The following is a 20,648-nucleotide window of genomic DNA, read 5'->3' as shown; positions in this document are numbered from 1 at the left end:
GACTATAGTGACTTCACACTGCCACTTCATTACTCACCAGCTTTCTACCTTGTCTCCCAGGCTTCATTTCTCCAAGTACCACATCCCTGCCCCACAAATGCCAAGACTATTTGAGAACACACTTTCTAAAGTTCAAATTGACCAATTCAATTACTTTCCTCTTTAAACCTCCTCTTTGGCTCACCACCACTCTAGAGAAAGCTCAACTTCTTAATAAGCTTTCCCAGTTTACAAGACTCTACAGAATGTAACTTATGCGCACAGCTCCTCTTTCCCTGTCCTCCACAAGCAACACCTTACATTTCTCCCCACCCAACTCACGTGCCAGGTTTATCTCCCATCTATTCTGAGCTATTTTTAATTCCCCCAATATACAACATTATTTCCTGCAACTAGATAAGAAAACAGTATTCCTGCTACCTGGTATCTACTTATCCTCTCCCTTCCTTTACTTAGATAACTCTTGTTCATCATGCTATCTCAGCTAAGATAGTATTTTTAAAAACCTCAGGGACGCCTGGGTGGCTCAGTCAGTTAGGCATCTGCCTTCAGCTTGGGTCAATGATCCCAGGGCCCTGGGATCCAGCCCCGTGGCAGGCTCTCTGCTCAGCAGGAAGCCTGCTTCTCCCTCTCTCTGTCTGCCTCTTTCTTTCTCTCTCATAAATAAATAAAACCTTAAAAAAAAAAAAAACCTCACTACTAAAAAGATCAGCAAACTTAGGTGTCTCTCCTCGATGATCCCTATACTTATCCCTATAAATAACTACTAAATCAATGAACTGTGGTACCTAGCCACTTGTTTCTCTTTCAGGCCAAAATGTGAGTTCCTTGAGCTCATATATAATACAGTACTTGACACATAACACATGCTCGCAAATGGTTAAGAAGTGAATGGAATCTGCAACATATCACAAAACCCTCCACTGTACTCTGAACTTATTACATTTCTAGTTTAATAAAGCACCCCCCAATGATACATATGGACTAATTAAATAAATGTTCAAAGAGATGTTGTCATGGTCACGTTTCTCTGGCTGGCTATAGTCTACGGATCAAACACTAACCTATATGTTGCTGTAAAGGTATTTTGTGCACGTGATTAATAATCAGATGACTTTAAGAAAATGAGTGTGTTCTGAGTTATCTGGGTAGGCCTGATCCAATCAGTTGAAAGGCTTTAAGAACAGAACTGAGGTTTCTCTGAAGAAGAAGGAATACCACCTTGGACTGGACTTCAGCTTCTACTTGAGATTTTCAAACCCTGCCTGACTGCCTGTCTGATGGATTTTAGACTGACCAAGCAAGCTCTCACAACCACATAAGCCAATTCCTTTCAATAAATCTCTTCATTCTGTTTCTCTGATACAACACCAATTGACACAAGCATCTACTAAATAAAAGTAGACACTCAACCAGATCCTGCAATAAACTGATAAAGGGCTCAAGAAGACCCGAAAAAAAAAAACAAACAGTTAGTTAATTTTAATTGAGAAAGCCCTTTGCTCTGGAATCTATGTTCCTTGTCTCACTCAATCCTCACCCCAGCACTATGGACATGGTTATTATTTCCATTCCTTCCTTCATTCAACAAATACTTTGAATGCTTATCACATGCCTATTTCTGTCGGTCACTGTTCTAGATGTAGGAAATATAACCTCAAAGAAAACAGACTAGGTCTCTGCTCTCATGGAGCTTAGAGGACAGGTGATGGCACTGAATCTGAGTGGCTAGAGAAGACTGCCTCAACTCACGAAGCACTAAGTCAAGGCACCAGAATTTCAACCTGAGTGTATGGTTCCAAAGCTCTTGCTCTTCTAATTCCAATGCTAAAAGACATCTTCACCCAGAGGAATTTATCAAGTTGGTACCCAGAATGTAAGGTATATAAAGTGGCTTGTGTCCAGATGCTTCAATGAGTAATGCCTACAGTATGTTGCCCAAGAAAACAGATGATGACCTAGCACACAAAATTTAAGTCCTGTAGACATGAGTAATGAGAAAGATTCTGTGAAAGACGTATGAAGATTTGAGCTATATCTTGAAAGAACATTCGTAGGTCTTCAACTGGCAAAGAAGATGAAGCAACCCAGGAGTCAAGAGGCCCAGCAGGAACAAAAACAGGGACAAAGGAACATAGGTGATATATATAAAGAAACTTAGAAATAGTTTGGCTACAGGAGAAAGTCTGGATCCAGGAGCAGTAAAAGGTCACTAGTAGCCTACTTCCCACAACCACCAAAATCCCATTCCCAATCCAGTCCACTTCAAAAATCTTCAGAGTGGGGCGCCTGGGTGGTTTAGTGGGTTAAAGCCTCTGCCTTCGGCTCAGGTCATGATCCCAGAGTCCTGGAATCAAGCCCCACATTGGGCTCTCTGCTCCGCAGGGAACCTGCTTCCTCCCCTTTCTCTCTGCCTGCCTCTTTGCCTACTTGTGATCTCTCTCTGTCAAATAAATAAATAAAATCTTCAAAAAAAAAATCTTCAGAGTGCTGGGTTTGGGGTTTTTTATATTAACACAGTAACTACAAACAAAATGGACTGAAGGAAGTTGGGAGTGTGAGTGATTTATAAAACAATTCTGGGCTAGCTGAAGCTGGGAATGGAAGGGAAGAAAAAGATGAAAAAGATTCTAAGAAATTATCTAGGAAAGTGACTTAAAAATTAACGAAAACACTGACAAAAGCAGTCAAAGTGCTGAAATAAGTTTAAGTGGAATAATCAGAAAATACTTAGTATCACCAAATTCATAGTAGGTACTTAACAAATGTTCCTTTTTCAAAAACAGCTTCCCTGAGATAAAATTTGCACAATAAACTATTTACCCTTTTGAAGTGTAGAATTCAATGGGGTTTAGTATTTATTTATAGTGTTGTGAATATATCATCTATAAATCTAATTTTAGAAATTTTCATCACCACAAACAGAAATTTCCTAACCATCAGCAACCTTCTCTGCCATAACCATAACTGAAGGCAACCAACAATCTACTTTCTAGTTCTAGAGACTTGCCTGTTTGGGACACTTCGTATAAATGAAATTATATAATCTGTGGTCTTAATAAATATTTCTTTTTTTTTTTAAAGATTTTATTTATTTATTTGACAGAGAGAAATCACAAGTAAGCAGAGAGGCAGGCAGAGAGAGGAGGAAGCAGGCTCCCCATGGAGCAGAGAATCTGATGCGGGGCTCGATCCCAGGACCCTGAGATCATGACCTGAGCTGAAGGCAGAGGCTTTAACCCACTGAGCCACCCAGGCGTCCCTTAATAAATATTTCTTGACTTAAACACTCACCAGACCAAGCAAGTAAATTTTTATGCAAAGCATTATGTCTTCCAACTCCAAGATTCTAGGTCACCCATGATAGAGAAGAGAAGGAACTTAAAACTTGGAGAAATTAAAATCTCCAAGGAAAAAGATTATATAGCACAAAGAGCAGAGACCTGATTTCATTTAAGAAGACCTGTACACAGGAGTTGGACAAAGAAATGAAGAAGAAAGAACAGCCTCAAAGGCAGGAGAATTGGAACACAGGTACAAAGACTGAGGAAGAGGAGCCACCTGTAGTGTAGAAGACTGCAGAGTTGAAGGAAAAAGGTAACTGTAAAAAGGCTACAGAATTTAGTAACTTTGGGAAGCTGAGTTTCTATAGTACATGTGTGCAGTTCGGAAAAGAAGTAATAGCTTTTGAGAGAAAATGAGTAGCAAAATACGGACAGAAAGAACACAATGTAGTCCTCAGAGTTTTGAGAAGATAAAAGGAAGATGCACAAGTGAAATGTTTCAAGAGCGCAAAGTGTTCTTAAATATAAGGTACAGTCAGTTACTTCTAAGTATTCCTTGTACATTTTCTCAAGTTACCAGACAGTAAAAAATAAAGAATAACCTGTTCTAAGGAATTATCTTCTTTAAAGTGAAACCCACCAAAAGGTCTTTATCATCTTAAAACACAGGGGTTATCCCCATGGTTTTTGCATCATGTAGAATCTACATTTAAACACACGCAAAATATCAAAAATATCTATCTGACACACAATTAAACTGTATATAAACAGGGGCGCCTGGGTGGCTCAGTGGGTTAAAGCCTCTGCCTTTGGCTCAGGTCATGATCTCAGAGGCCTGGGATCGAGCCCCACATAGGGCTCTCTGCTCAGGAGTGCACCTGTTTCCTCCTCTCTCTGTGCCTGCCTCTATGCCTACTTGTGATCTCTGTCAAAATATTTTTTAAAAAACTTTATATAAACAAATGAAACCATTGATTTCTCTCTCACCCTATGTATTTATTTTTTTAAGGCTATGAAAACAGCCATGGAAATCTTATACAGAGAAATACAGCTAAGATAACTGGGCAGTCACTAAAAACAAATTCATGTTATAATTCAGCCCAAATCTGTCATCAGCTTATAATCATAATAACATGTCTTTCAATTTTAAATACAAACAAAACACACATTCCACACAAATTTACTTCTATGTATTAATCAGGCTAATATGCTTTATATTCAAAAAAAGAAATTAGAAAAAAAAATTTTTTTTTAAAGATTTTATTTATTTATTTGACAGAGAGAGATCACAAGTAGGCAGAGAGGCAGGCAGATAGAGAGGAAGGGAAGCAGGCCCCCTGCTGAGCAGAGAGCCCGATGTGGGACTCGATCCCAGGACCCTGAGATCATGACCTGAGCCAAAGGCAGTGGCTTAACCCACTGAGCCACCTAGGCGTCCCCTAGAAAAAATTTTTAACTCCAAAAATTTTTAAGTGAGGTTGACTATCAAAAAAAACCTTGAGCTAATAGGATTTATAAATATTTCCTTTTCACAGGAAGTTAAAAATGTGATGAAGTTTTCTTTATGCTTAACTTACAATTGTAAAAGGCAATCCTCAGAGAGCACAGTTGCTCAAGAACAACAAGAGAACAGCTTGAGGTTACACTGAATTAAAAGCAAAATGGGAAGATGGGAACTGAATGTGATTAAGTATAAAAATTTATAGATGTAAAATTCACTTACCTTTTTAAACATAACTAGTGAGATGACCGCTGATGCTGTGAAAAGTGCTGCTATGATTATCATCATAATTCCAACAGGAATACTTTGGTTGAGACCAGTAAGGGATGAAATCCAACCACTAAGAAGTAATTACCAAAAATAAATAAATAAATAAATAAAAAGTGTGATTAGACAAGTAAGTGAATGACTGCTTTTAAAAAAAAAAAATAGTAACCAATACATTTTCAGCACTTATAAGCCCGGCAATATTCAAGTTATTCATATTTATATTTACTCACTTAATTTTCACAACTCCATAAGATAGATGCTGTTTTCAATCCTTATTTTGCAGATGAGCACCTAAGTCAGAGATACTCACTAACTTGCTCAAAGTCACACAGCTAATAAATGGCATAGTCTGAATTCAAATCCAACACTAAGTACCAGAGCCTTAAGTGTGTACCACTAGATTTTACTTTTTTTTAAGCAAATGTGCTCACTATTACTTTCAGTTCTTTTTAAATTCTGTTTAATTACGAAAGAAAATATTTGCAAACTGTATACCCAACCAACAATTAGCATCCAGAATATATGAAGAACTTTCAAAGCTCAACGGTTAGAAAAAAAAAATTCCATTAGAAAATGGACAAAAGACATGAATATATGTTTCATCAAGGGGATATAAAGAGGCAAATAATCACAAGAAAAGAAGTTCAACATTATGAGTCATTGGAGAAATACAACTTAAAAACTTCAGTGAGCTATCACTACACATCTATCAGAATGGCTAAATTTTTAAAAATGGTAACACCAATCCTGGTCAGGATGTGGAGACTGAGTCACTCATAAATTGTTGGTGGGGATATAGCCTGGCAGGGTCATTCTGAAAAACAGTTTGTTAGTTTCTTAAAAAGGATTACACGCACAACTTCCATATGAACCAACAATTATACTCTTGGGTATTTATCACAGAGAAGTGAAAATGGATGTTCACACAAAATTTGTTCACAAATGTTTACAGAGGCTTTATTTATAATAGCCTAAAATTAGAAACAGTCCAGAGTCCTTCAAATGGTGAATGATTAAACAAACTGTGGTACATCTACAGTTTTACTCAGGAATAAAAATGAACAAACTATTGATACACACAACCGAGATGAATCTCTGGAGAACTACACCAAGCAAAAAAAGACAAAAATTACATACCCTGGGATTCCATTTCTATAACACTCTTGAAATGACAAAATAATAGAAATGACGAACAGATTAAGTGACTGCTGGGTTAAGAAGAAAATAAGGACAGGAGGAAGTGAATGTGCTATAAAAGGGCAACATGGGAGATTCTCTGGTGATGAAAAGGTTCTTTATCTTTGCTCTACGAATGTCAAGATCCTGGTTTTGACATTACACCACGGTTTTGCAAGATGTTACCAACAGGAAAAACTGGGTAAACAGTATTATTTCTTGTAACTATGTGAACCTGCAATTATCTCAAAATAAACAAAATTTTTTTAATTTTTTAAAAAATCTGCTGAATCCTATGTGGTCTAGGTATCTTAAAACATGTCATCCTAAATGCCCTCTCACTAGCAGTCTCCTTTGCTTTGAAGCCACTACACAATGTTATGCTCAATTTTAACACATTTTTCTAAATTTGAGCTAAAAAGCAAAAGAAATTACTTCAATTTCATAAAAATAAAAAAACTGGTTCTGTTAACATAGGCAGTAGATTTTTTAATTAAACATTTAAAACATTTCCTTTCCCTCATATGCCAAAGACTAAATATACTATTTGAAATGAGAATGTATATTTTTTTAGAACTAATTTAAAGTATCCATATAAATTCTCTGCATATAAGCATGACCATTAGAGGATCCACAAAGCTACCTATAGTCTGACTGCCATTCTCCACTCTGATTCAGAACTAGCACACAAAATTTAAGTCCTCTATACTCTAGTTACATCCTTAAATTTTTGTAAACACTGCAGCAAAGTTGCCTCATACATGCTTTTGCTTATAAGAATTCAACTGTATGCAACTCAATTAAAATCGAAAAGAGGGTTAATTTCAGAGATGTGTATTCTTCACCCACCATTTCATTCAAGGAATGTTTGCTCCAAAGTGTATGAAGAGAGATACCAATCTGCCATTATCTCCTAACCTGAGTCTAAATAATTTAGTTTCAGTTTCTGAGTGTCTCCCACAGAGTGAACATTTCACTGATCCCATTTTCCAAAGATATGTGTCCATGTGCATGTGTGTATTTGTGTGTGCATGGAAATATATGTCACAATACCTAAATAGTGCTTTACACATAATAGATACCTTTTTCCTTAAGTCTTAGAAGTTCTTTTCTCTCCCTTTCACAATCCTTGGCCCAGCTATTTGACAGTTTCTCAGTATTCTTTTAACTATTCCTCTTAGTGCCTGTTACATACACATTTCATTTAAACTAGATACAATATGCTATTTTTAAAAACGACAACATAATTTTCAGAATGGTTTGCCCAAAGGTTATGCCTTTGATATTTTTTAAATTGCATTTTTTACCATTTTCACATTTGTTTACTTTTGCTGATCTGGCTTTTCTATGTCAACTATTTTTAGGAAGCCAAAATTACGTAGAGATACTAGATAAACAGATTAAAACTAAAGTAATTAAAGTAAATGACTTACCAGTTGCCCCAATTGTGAAATCCTGCAGCTTGGAGTACATGAACAGCAAACTGACAAATATAGACGAAGAAGAATACAAAGAATCTGAATGAACTGTCACTCCTTAAAAAAAAAAAAAAAAAAAGGAGGGGGAAAAGAGAAGAGTAGTGTCATTTTTCTCAGTAACTTTATATTACATGAAGAAAGACATTCAAACACTGAGAAATAACAGTATTTTAAAAAATACCACTGGCAACTATTTAAGGCTATCAAGATAATGTATGTGATCCCTTTTTCCAAATACTCAATAATATTTTAACTCGTTTTTTTGTCCTTTCACATTTCAACTATCACAAATACCTTGGCAAAAAAGTTTTTGTTTTCTTCTAAATTATTAAACAGTTTCGTTGAGTTTAATTAACATACAATAAACTGCAACTATTTAAATACACAATTTGATAAGGTTTGACATATATATATATACACTCATGCATCTATTTCAATCAAAATATTAAGTCTCCTTGTCCACCTTGATAATCCCTCCCTTTTTATCCCACCCGCTGCTTTCTGTCACTATAGTTTTCATAGTTTAGAATTCTAAATAAATGAGATCATACAGTATATACTTTCCTGTCTGCCTTCTTTCACTCAGCAAAATTATTTTGAGATTTGCTCGTTTTCTTGCAACATATCAAGAGTTTCATTCCTTTTCACTGAGTAGTAATTTACTGTACAGATACACCACAGCCTGTCAATTCATTCACCTATAGATAGACTGTTAGGTCATTTGTAGTTTTTTTACTATTTATTTTTAAGATTTTATTTATTTATTTGACAGATAGAGATCACAAGTAGGCAGAGAGGCAGGCAGAGAGAGAGGAGGAAGCAGGCTCCCTGCTGAACAGAGAGCCCGATGCAGGACTCGATCCTAGGACCCTGTGATCATGACCTGAGCCAAAGGCAGCGGCTTAACCCACTGAGCCACCCAGGCACCCCTAGTTTTTTTACTATTATAAATAAAGGTGCTATTAACATTCATGTATAAGTCTTACCATGAACATAAATTTTTCTCTTGGGTAACTAAAAGTAGAATGGCTACATCACATGATAGGTATACGTTTAACTTTTTTTAAGAAACTGCCAAACTTTTCCAATGGAGTTATTCTATTTTATAGTCCCAGTGGCACTTTAGGAGTATGCCAGTTCCTCCACATCTCACCAACACTTGGTATGGTCAGTCCTTTAAGTTGTAACCATTCTAGTAGGTATATACTACTATCTCATTTGATTTGAATTTACATTATCTTAATAGCTAACGTTGAGCACTTTTTCATTGCCTTTTGCCATCCATCATCTGTGGTGAACTGTTAAAAATCTTTTAAAATCTTTTCCCAATGTTTTAAATGTTTTTTTCTCTTATTGTTAGGTTTTGTGCGCTCGCATGTATCAGTCCTTTATCAAAGATATATGTTTGGCAGGATTTTTCTCCCAGTCTCCAGCTTATCCTTTCATTCTTTGCAAAATGTCTTTTAAATAGCAAAAGTTTTGCCTTTTTATGAACTCCGATTTGTGAATTTGTTCTTTTATGGATCTTGATTTATCTGAGAAATCATTGACAAAGCAGAGAACACAAAGATTCTTTTTCATGTTTTTTAATAGTTTTATACTTTCAGTTTTGCATTTAAATCAATGTTCCTTTCTGAGTTAATTTTTTAAAATATAGTATGAAGTATGGATTAAAATTTATTTCTCTTTTATACAGCATCATTTCTTTAAAAGACTGTCCATTCTGCACATTACCACTGCATCTTTTTAAAAAATCAGTAATCTGTATATGGGTGGATTTATTTCTGGATACTCTCTTCCGTCCCATTGTTCTACCTGTCTACCTATATGTCAGTATCACACTATTATAATTACTGGGGTTTTCTATTAAGTCTTCAAATTAAGTAATGTTAGCTCTCCAAATTTTTTGTCCTTTTTCAAAGTTGTTTTGGTTATTCTAGGCTTTTACATTTCTATATGCCTTCTAGAATCATCTTATTTGATTCTATAAAAACAACGTGCTGGGATTTTTATTGGAAATGCATTGCATTTACAGATCCATTTTGAGAGAATTCATATCACAGTAACATCAAGTCTTCCCAACTATTAACAAGGTATATTTCTCCATTTATATGTTCTACACAAATAGCCAAATGACCTGCAAATAGACAGTGTTACTTTTTCCTTTTTAGGCTAGGTGCCTTTTCTTTTCTTTTTTTTTTTTTCTTGCCTCTTTATATTGGAGAGAACTTCCATTACAATGAAGTGTTGAGAATGAACATCCTTATCTTGCTCTTGATCTTAGGTAGAAAGACTCAGTCTTCACTATTCAGTATTGTGTTAGCTGTTACAGTTTTTCATAGATGCTCTTTATCAAGTTTAGAAAGTGCTCTCCTTTTTTAAAGATGTATTTATTTATTTTAGAGAAAGGGAGAAAGACCACACACGGGGGGAGGGGCAGAAGGACAGAAGGAGAGGGAGAAAGATTATCAAGCAGACTGCATGCTGAGTGCAAAGCCCAAACGGGGCTTGATCCCACAATGGGAGATCAGGACCTCAGCCAAAACCAAGAGTTGGACACTTAACCAACTGTGCCACCCAGGTGCTGCTAAAGTTCTCTTTTTTCTAAGTTTACTGAGTATTTTCATTATGAGTGATTGAGTGTTGTATTTTGTCAAATGTTTCTTCTACATTAAGATAATCATATGGTTTTTCTCTTTTAATTTATAATATGGTGAATTATGCTAATTAATTTTTAGATGTTAAAAATTGAATTCCTGGAAAAGCTCTACCCACTTGATTATAACATGGTATCCTTTTAACAAACTATTGCATTTTGATTTATTTGGCAAGATTTTCAACCACTCCAAATTTATTCCATTTTCTTTTCATTGCAGTGACCATTCCAACCCCAAAACACATTTTTCAAGGCCCTTTAACATTTCAACTTTCTCCAGACTCAAAACCGTTTTCTTCCTCAGAGATAAAAACAGAAGCCATAGAAATAAACCTCAACTTTCTTCTCCATATAATGACTTTCCAAATTTATATATACCGCCAAACTTCCTTATGGTTTATCTGTGAGGAGGCAGTATCACTCATTTCAAAATTAACACTTGCATAAAAATCTTCAGTCCATCATCTCCAGTTCCTCTGGAACACTCTCCTTAAGTAATTACTTAACTTCTCCCTTAACATGTGTCTTCAGTTCTTCCACTAAGATCTTCTCAGTGTATAAACACAGCTCTCATCTTCAACTAGCCCTCCTTTAACCGTATCTCCCGTGCTAGACTTCTGCCTACTTCATCTCCCTCCTTCCCACCAATAAGAAGTCTTGATTTCCTCTACTTCCCTCTTCTCATTCACTTCTCAACCCACTGTAACGTAGCCTTTCCTCACCTATTCCTCCAGAGGTACTTCAGAGTCACAGGCAGTCTATGAATTTTCAAACCAAATTTCTCAAGTCTGTCTTTATAGGGTGTTTGTGTATGCGGGTATTTTTTTTTTTTAAAGGAACCTCACACTAAAGATCTTCCTTAAACACTCTTTGACCTTGGCTTCTATAATATTATTCACTTCTACTTCTATTTCTTCTCTAATCTATATTACCTCTCAGTCTCTTATTTCAAGATCCACCTTTATGTCATATTGTAAAACTGTCAGGAAGTCTTGTATCCTCTAATGTCTGACCCACCAAAACAGGATGAAATCCAAATAATGTAACCCAGCATACATATATCTTCGTAACAGACACTGGAAGAACATGCTTTGCTATCCCAATGCTTTTATTTACACTATGTCTAAAATGCCCAGTACAGTCCTCTTTTCTGCCTGGAAAACATGTACTCAGCTTTCAAGATGAGTTGCTAAGTCTACCCTAAGTCCACACTAAAATAGAGGACAATTAAGCTCTACCCCTCAAGAGTAGAATCCACAATTATTATTTGGAATTCTGTGTTAAGATTTGTCCTTTCAGCTCCATCTGTTTATTCATCATTTGTTTCTATCAGTATGGACTCATGGATATTTATTTTATTCTTTAGGTTAAAATTAAACACTACCATTATTTCAGTTTTAGCCTTTTAGAATCGATTTGCTTAAGCATTTGATCTCTGCTCATTTTGTATTCTCCTTCCTTTAGAATCACCCATTTCTCCAAAGTGCAAGAAGGCAGACTTAAATAGTTCATGAATAATGTTTTCTATACTAGATTTAAATCAAATGGTTCCACCTTTCACAGTAACTTATCAGTAATATATTACACCAAAGTTGGTATTACTTACTGACCATAAAACTTAGAAAACTTCACCAACAAAATACAAACAAGCAACAAAAAGTTCACAATATAAAATTCTATTTTTATTAATACCAAATAGAAATCCCATATATACTTCATTTCTCCAGGCTAATACATGGCAAACAAATACCATTTTTAATAAATCAATTTCTTTACTCTTTTCAAATAGGTACTCCTGAAATATATTTCCCTATCCCTTTAGTAGAAAAAGATTCTAACTTATAATTTTCTTGTTCTTAAGTTTTTACATCATTACCTGTGTACCAAGAAACCATATTATCAAATGGTTAAAATTATATATGGAATATATACTCTGAAATAAAAGCTTCCTACATAATGTCTAAAGGCTTCACAACAGTGATTTCAGTTCCCTAAGAAGGCTCTTTCTTGGTTCCAAACTCACAGATAAATTCTAGAAACTACAACTGCCTAATAACCACCTCTGGTTAAGAAATCTATTAGAAAATACAGAATATGTTTTCAAGTCCAATGAAAAAAGTCCTACTAAAAAGCAAATATTTCTAAAATACTGCTTTCAGATACAAACTGAAGAATGTTAAAACTGGTTCACCTTTCTCTTTTATACATACAGTTAGCACATATAAAAGTAAAGTTAGCATTCTAAATTGATCAAATAAAACCCCAAAGTCTTTGAAACCCATTTAGTCTACTTCTACTTTTCGAACAGACTAGATACCTTTCTCAATATATCTTGTTTGTTTTATGTGATTAACCAATTCTTCTGTTTGTGGACAAGGAGACAGTAAAATTCATGTCATTGTACACCTACCAAATAAATATGATTATTTTAAGACACTTCATATTTCCCTGAGATATAAACTCCGTACACCAGCAATTAGTTAACTACCTAAACTCTTACCTCCAAGAATACACAAATCTTCTATATAACCTATCCAAATTATTACAAATGCAATATTAGTCAAACTCAATTTTTAAAAAGTTGCCTCATTTAAAAAAAAAATATTTATTTAAGAGAAAGAAAGGGAAAGTAAGAGAAAGTGAGAATAGGGGGAGGGGAAGAGGGGGGAGTGAGGGAAAGAGAGAGAAAGAATCCCAAGTAGACTCCCCACTGAGCAGAGAGCCTGATGCAATATGGGTCTCAATCCCACAACCCTGATACCACAATCTGAGCTGAAATCAAAAGGTCAACCCACTGAGCCACCCAGGTGCCCCAGGTTGCCTCATTTTTAACTAAACAAGCAGTCACTGAAAATATAACACTTTATATCAAAGTGACATTTAAACATGTGAGTCTATCCTGTGAAAATAATTTTACAATACAGGGTTACATTCCCAGCCAAAAACCTAAAAATTATTAAAAATTCATATTCAAAAAATTGAGCTAATCATAGTTTTAAAGTCAATATTAAGTATAAATAACTTCCCCTATACAGAAGAAAGGAAAACTCTATAAAGTGTAAATTAACAAATTTGACCAATACAATTATCAGATGAATACCAAGTTCTTTTGAGATGATTGAGGGAAAAGTCAGGTAAGGCTGCCAGAAGACACCCAGGTGGAGGGCTGTAAAGGGACAGAGCCAAAATGAGAAGTCCAGGAGAAAAAAACATCATCAGGAGTGTAGAAGGACTTCTATTGGCACCCAGAACCAAAAGCAGTAGGTCTTATATAATACGAAAGATTAGGAAATAAACTGTTCAAATAACCCAGCTTGTATATAGCTATTTTAAGCCAAAGAAGAAAAAGTACAAATACACTTGAAAAAACTGCTATCAACTGATTTAAGCTAAGCACTTTTAAATTATAATCTAATTCAGTTTACAATAAACTATTTATGGTATTGTAAATATGTTTTTATAATAAACTCACCTATAGAATCTGTTTCCTCATCAGAATCAAATAATAAAAGCTTTCTACAACTTGCCATCCTAGCTCTTCCAGATCAAAGTCTACTAGAAAACTGCATCTCAAATAAGCCAGTTGGTTTTGGCTTAATGTCTTCAAATAATACACTGCCAAGTTACAACATACCTTTTTTTTTTTTAAGAAGTATTTATTTGAGAGAGAAAAAGAGAGTGAGCAAGCACACAAGCAGAGGAGGGGCAGAGGGACAGAAGAGAATCCCAAGCAGATTTCCCCCCAAGTGTAGAGCCCAACCATAGGCTCAATTCCACAACCCATGAGATCACAACCTGGACCAAAATCAAGAGCCAGATGCTCAACCAATGAGCCACCCATGGTCCCCAGAGAGTGAGAATCTTAAGCAGGCTCCACACCCAGTGCAGAGCCCCACACAAGACTCAGTTTCAAACCTTGCAATCCCAACCTAGGGACCATGACCTGAGCCAAAATCAGGAGTCAGATACTTAGCCAACTGAGCCACCCAGGTGCCCTGTTACAACACCTTAAAACAAAAAAAATTCTCCCCTAAATTTTCATAATAAATTCTCAGAAAATAGATTTATATGATATTAAAAGTTTATTTCACATTACCTATCAGTATCAGAGATATTAATTACAACTACAGTTTGGGGAACCAGAGAAGAAAAGGTATTTCATCATTTCAAAAGAGCAAACAAAAATTTTACATTTGTAAAACATATAAAGGAGTTCCCACGATAAGGGAGGACAGCACAACTTAACTAAAATACTAAACATTTTACGTTCGGTAACTTGGCATAGGAGGTAAGAGCATGTAGCTTTATAGACAGACTTAGGTTTGTATCCAAAAGTCTCCCATTAAAAGTTGTGTAAGCTCAAGCAAAATCTAAGCCTAAATCTGAGATTTTCTATTTACAAAATGGGATTAACAGTAGAATCTACTTTTACATGGATGAAATGGATGTAAAGGGCTTAGCAGGGAATGTACAGGCACATAGTAAGTAATCAGTCAATAAATGTCTTGTTGGTACCTCTACTTCATTAGTACAAGACTACACTAAAACGGTTTTGTTCACAGAATATTCTTCTCATACAAGTGATATCTGGCCTTTGACAAGATCCTGGGCATTTCTGGGTCACGACTGGTAACTTCATTACTACTAAGAAAACAAAGTAATATGTAAAATTCTTACATACATAAAGACATTGCATAAAAAGCAACCTACAAATTACAGCTATTTCCCTTGTCTTAGTTACTTTGGGATGCAACCCCATCTTCCTTCTAATAATTTTGTGCTGAAATCAATTGTTTCTCCAAGGACAGGTGTTACACAGATAAACTAAAGGAAACAGCACAAACCCATCCACATAAAATTTTGCATATGTGTATTTTCCTTTAAAAAGAGGACTCAAAAATTTTAGATTCATAATGGAGTCTGTAACATAAAAACCATTAAAAGCCACTCACTAGATTAGTCTAAATGAAAAAGCATAAAAAGGGGATGAAAGTCTAGACCCCCTAGACTTTGTCTTCCTCCCATCTATGCTATGCCAAAAGCAGAGGCGCATAATAAAAGGTTCACATGTAATGAAATTTCAAACCTAGACCTGGGTTCAAGGTCTATATCCTCTACACTTAACGTTCTATCCTCTACATTTAACTGACTCTCTATTTTGTAATAATAGCTAACATTTATTGAACATTATGTGTCAGTGACCATAGCAAACACATGCATTATCCATTTAATGTTTACAATACCCGCTGTGAGGAAGCAATAATATTGACTCCATTTTAACTGACGAATAAACAGATTTAGAGAGGTTAAGTGATCCAAATGCAGAGCTGGTAACAGAAATGCTGAGACTCATCTGTGTAACTTGTGAAGCTAATGTTTTTAACCATGGGATAAATCTATCCCTAGGCTATTATTTCAGTTCCATTTTGCACAAGAAAGCCAATTATCTATCAATAGGATACCACTCTCTAAATTAACTTCAAATCCTCCATGTTGTGTTTTCTATATAAGGGGAGATTATAAATTTTCTTTCCATTTGTAATAATTTAGGTTCTTTAGAATACTCCCTTTTAAGAAGAGTTGGGGGGTTACGACTGATAAAATACTATTTTGTAGCTAATCAGAAAATAAGGATTGAAATTTACTAAAACTTTTACTTGATTAAGCAAAAATTTTTCTAACAACTAAAATTTCACAACGGAATTGCCATTCAATTTAGAAAGCATAAACAGCTAAAATCAGCCAGGAGTTAACCATTTAAACAACTTAATATTAATGCCTACAGTCCTATTATTTCCACACTATAAGTTTCCTAACTACTTAATTTACTTCGAAATATCCTTTTATCCCTTCAAGTACTTCCTTAAATGTTCACATACACTTAAATTCTAAATCAATTATCTTAATTTCATATGGCAAGTTAATAAGTATATACTGCTTCTTCCTTATAGTAAAATGCCACAGAGAAAAATAATATATCTCATAGAGTATTACCCAAAGCAAATAACTCTTTTATTAAAAATAAATTAAAAACCTTATCACCAATATCAATTCATCTTGAATTTCTTATTAAAGGGGTTTTACCTATTTTAATATAAATTATGTATGTTACAGATACATTACATATGTCTACTTATATCCATAAGTAAATACATGCATATGTATCATTCTGCTCTCTTCTATATCTAAACTACTCTTAACTATACCATATATAAATGTGTCTTACCTACCGGTTACCTACTGCCTTTTAAGGAACAATGCTACTCACCTTATTTGTGTTCTCTCTTATTATCAGGTGTGTGCAAAATAACCAGCTAAGAGAACAAAGAATCTAGAACTGACCAAAGGATATTTTAAAACCATTTGTCTTACCAACCTTAAATTATTTACATATTTACTAAAAATCTCTAGAATTAAATAAAGTGCTAGGGATTTTAAAATTCTACAGCTAACACCACCTTCTGCATCTCAGCTGGACTACAAAAGCCACATTTGAAAGTACACTTGACTGAACAATACAGGTTTGGCCTGTGTAGGCCCACTTATACACGGATTTTTTTTTTCAATAAATGTATTGGAAATTTTTTTTTTGGAGATTTGCAACAATTTGAAAACAAAGACAAACCACGTAGCCTAGAAATACCAAAAAAAAAGGAAAAAAAGGTCACAAACACAACTAAATGTAAATACTAAAGACATTGCTTTAGGAGCAAAATTATTTTGCATATTTTTATGGTAGTAAATGACAAATCCATTATAAAAAGTGATCACAACTTATACATACAACACCTAGATTGTACACGATACCATTTATAGTCAAGAGACACATAAAGATGTGGCATTAAGTGATAACTGCATATAATTAACTGTAGTACATACTGTGCCACTGTAATAGTTTCATACCCACCTCCTGTTGCTATTGTGGTGAGTTCATGTATTGCCAGTACTGCTTAAAATACCATGTGACATTAGCATCTCTGGGTAAGCAGTTTATCTGTCTAGTAAGCAGCATACTGCAGTAAAAAGTGATCTCTCTACCACCTTACACCAGTTAGAATAGCCAAAATTAACAAGATAGGAAACAACATGTGTTGGAGAGGATGTGGAGAAAGGGGAACCCTCTTACACTGTTGGTGGGAATGCAAGTTGGTGCAGCCACTTTGGAAAACAGGGTGGAGATTCCTTAAGAAATTAAAAATAGATCTTCCCTATGACCCTGCAATTGCACTACTGGGTATTTACCCCAAAGCTACAGATTAGTGAAAAGAAGGGCCATCTGTACCCCAATGTTTATAGCAGCAATGGCCACGGTTGCCAAACTGTGGAAAAAACCAAGATGCCCTTCAACGGACGAATGGATAAGGAAGATGTGGTCTGTATACACTATGGAGTATTATGCCTCCATCAGAAAGGATGAATACCCAACTTTTGTATCAACATGGACAGGATTGGAAGAGATTATGCTGAGTGAATTAAGTCAAGTAGAGAGAGCCAATTATTATATGGTTTCACTTATCTGTGGAGCATAACAAATAACATGGAGGACATGGGGAGATGGAGAGGAGAAGGGAGTTGAGGAAAATTGGAAGGGGAGGTGAACCACAAGAGACTATGGACTCTGAAAAACAATCTGAGAGTTTTGAAGGGGTGGGGGGTGGGAGGTTGGGGGATACAGGTGGTGGGTATTATGGAGGGCACATATTGCATGGAGCACTGGGTGTGGTGCATAAACAATAAATTCTGTTACGCTGAAAAGAATAGAAAAATGAAAAAAGTAATCTCTCACAATTCTTGCATATTTTTCATTATGTGCAGTACAATATAGTAAACCTTGAATAACACCATAGGACGCATACAAACTGACTCTAGTGATGCTGGAAGTGCTTCCAAGAACATAGAAAAGTCATGACAAGAAAAAGTTGAATTGCTTGATATGTACTACAGGTTGAAAGGTCTGCAGCTACCCATCATTTCAAGATAAATGAATCCAGCATAAGGAAATTCATGAAGCCATCACTGCATCTACACTAGCAAGTGCAAAGACCTTACATTTTTTGCTAAATACCTTTTTATCTCGTACTGCAAAGCAGCTTTTCTGTGGGTGTGGAAATGCTATAATAAAGGCATATCTATCTAACATGATCAAGAAGTAAAACAACTTGAAGCAAAAGGAAAGTGAAGGATCTAAAGCTGGAGAATCTGATGCTAGCAAAGGATGGTTTGATAATTTTATTTATTTTTTTAAAGATTTTATTTATTTATTTGACAGACAGAGATCAAAAGTAGGCAGAGAGGCAGGCAGAGAGAGAGGGGAAGCAGGCTCCCCACTGAGCAGAGAGCTGGATACGGGGCTCAATCCCAGGACCCTGAGATCATGACCTGAGCTGAAGGCAGAGGCTTTAACCCACTGAGCCACCCAGGCGCCCCTGGTTTGATAATTTTAGAAAAAGGTTTGGCTTTAAAAATGTCAAGATAACAGGAGAAGCAGCTTCTGCCTACCAAGAGACAGCAGATGAGATCCCAGATGCCATTAAAAAAAAAATCATTGAGGGACACCTGGGTGGCTCAGTGGGTTAAGCCGCTGCCTTCGGCTCAGGTCATGATCCCAGCGTCCTGGGATCGAGTCCCACATCGGGCTCCTTGCTTGGCAGGGAGCCTGCTTCTCCCTCTGCCTCTGTCTGCCATTCTGTCCGCCTGTGCTCACTCTCTCTCCCTCTCTCTCTGACAAATAAATAAATAAAATATTTTAAAAAAATCATTGAGAAGTAAAGGTATTTGCTAGAATAGGTGTTTAAGGTAGATGAAAGTGCCCTATCAAGAAAAAAAAAAAATGCCACAAAGGACATATATTAGTAAGGAAAAGAAGCAAGCACCCGGATTTAAGGAAGAAAGGGACAGACTAACTCTACTGTTTTGTGAAAATGCCATCAGGTTTATAATCAAGACCACCCTTATCTATAAAGCTTTTAACCTCCAAGTCTTCCAGGGAAAAGATAAACACCAGTTGCCAATCCTTTGGTTATACAACAAGGAGGCCTGGACAATGAGAACCCCTCTTCTGAATTGGTTTTATGGATGCTTTGTTCCTGAAATTAGTAAATAATTCTAATACAGTATTATAAATATGACTGTAGTACTGTATACCAATAAAAATATTATGATTCATTCATTAGCACATAGGCTAGGCTACCATAAAGCAACCATCCTGCTGCTACCTCAGTATCAATGCATGAATTATTATACCTATAAATAAATGTGAATTTCATTTTCATTACCTTTTCATTTTCGATATTTAGTGTAATACATAAAACATCTAGAATGTTTTCTATCGTGTAAGACAATATTGACATATACACTGACAGATGATTCACCTTGTCTAAGGTCATGTTTCATGTCTAAGAAGGAACTTGCCTATATCTCTCAAATTAAAACCAAAATGTAGTGGGGAAAGGATTCTGCTTAGTATATAGAAAAACAGAAAGAGCACTGCTCTCAACCATAAAAATAAAACAAAAGCTGGATGATGTGCAAAATCACAGTTGTATTACAACTTACCAAAAGGCAACCAGCCAACTAGAACTCTAACTCAAGGAGAGACAAGAAACTAGCAGTTATTTACAGAGAGGACCATGAGTGACAAAGTCAAGAAAGAACTCAGCAAAAGCTTAAAATGTATTACTGAAGGCTGAAAACTTGCTTGAGTAATGATCCTCTAGGACCCAAAACACAGAGGGATTCACATCCACCTATAGGCTGTTCTCCATACACTCCCTTAGGGGCTCAGAAGAAAGCCTGGAGGCAGGCCTCACTCCAGGTACAAGCCTGAGAGAAAGAAGCAACAGTACCTGTAAATTCCTCTATCTTTCCTCAACACAAAACACTTCAGTGGGGGAAGAAGAAAAAGAGCAAGTATCATCTTCCTTAGGGCAGGGAAAGAGAGCAGGTAAGGAAAGAGCACAGAAAAAATATCCTCTAACACTGTTAGGAAGGACAGAGGTATGTCAGAGTCCACACTATTACAAACACCTTACAGAGTGGAGAGGCGGAGGATCATTGGTAAAACTGAACCTCCCCACCAACCCCACCCCACCTCACCACAGAGACAAAGCCTACCCTCAGACTGTGGCTGAATCAGAACCAGAAAGAAGAGCATCTTCCAGTCTTCGACTAGACTCCACCCCCTTACCACTAAGCTAGCCACTAGGCTAGTAAGCAGAATCAACAGTTCACTCCCATGGGGGAGAAAAAAAGAGTGCATAAAATCCTTCTCAGAAGGACAGACA

General features: G+C 35.9%; 1 protein-coding gene across 1 annotated transcript in view; it reads right to left on the bottom strand.

Annotated features, from left to right (window-relative positions):
* SCAMP1 (secretory carrier membrane protein 1) overlaps positions 1-20,648 on the bottom strand; it is a 122,539-nt gene that overhangs the window by 16,030 nt on the left and 85,861 nt on the right. Inside the window, exons 7-8 of the mRNA XM_059418121.1 lie at positions 7,665-7,766; positions 5,008-5,125 (exon numbers count right to left, since the gene is read on the bottom strand). Of these exons, the coding sequence (XP_059274104.1) occupies positions 5,008-5,125; positions 7,665-7,766 (220 nt within the window). The remainder of the gene's footprint in view (positions 1-5,007; positions 5,126-7,664; positions 7,767-20,648) is intronic.

Source organism: Mustela nigripes, chromosome 12 (genome assembly GCF_022355385.1).
Source record: "Mustela nigripes isolate SB6536 chromosome 12, MUSNIG.SB6536, whole genome shotgun sequence".
In the NCBI taxonomy this organism is placed as follows: domain Eukaryota; kingdom Metazoa; phylum Chordata; class Mammalia; order Carnivora; family Mustelidae; genus Mustela; species Mustela nigripes.
This window is presented reverse-complemented; position numbering and strand designations above follow the sequence as displayed.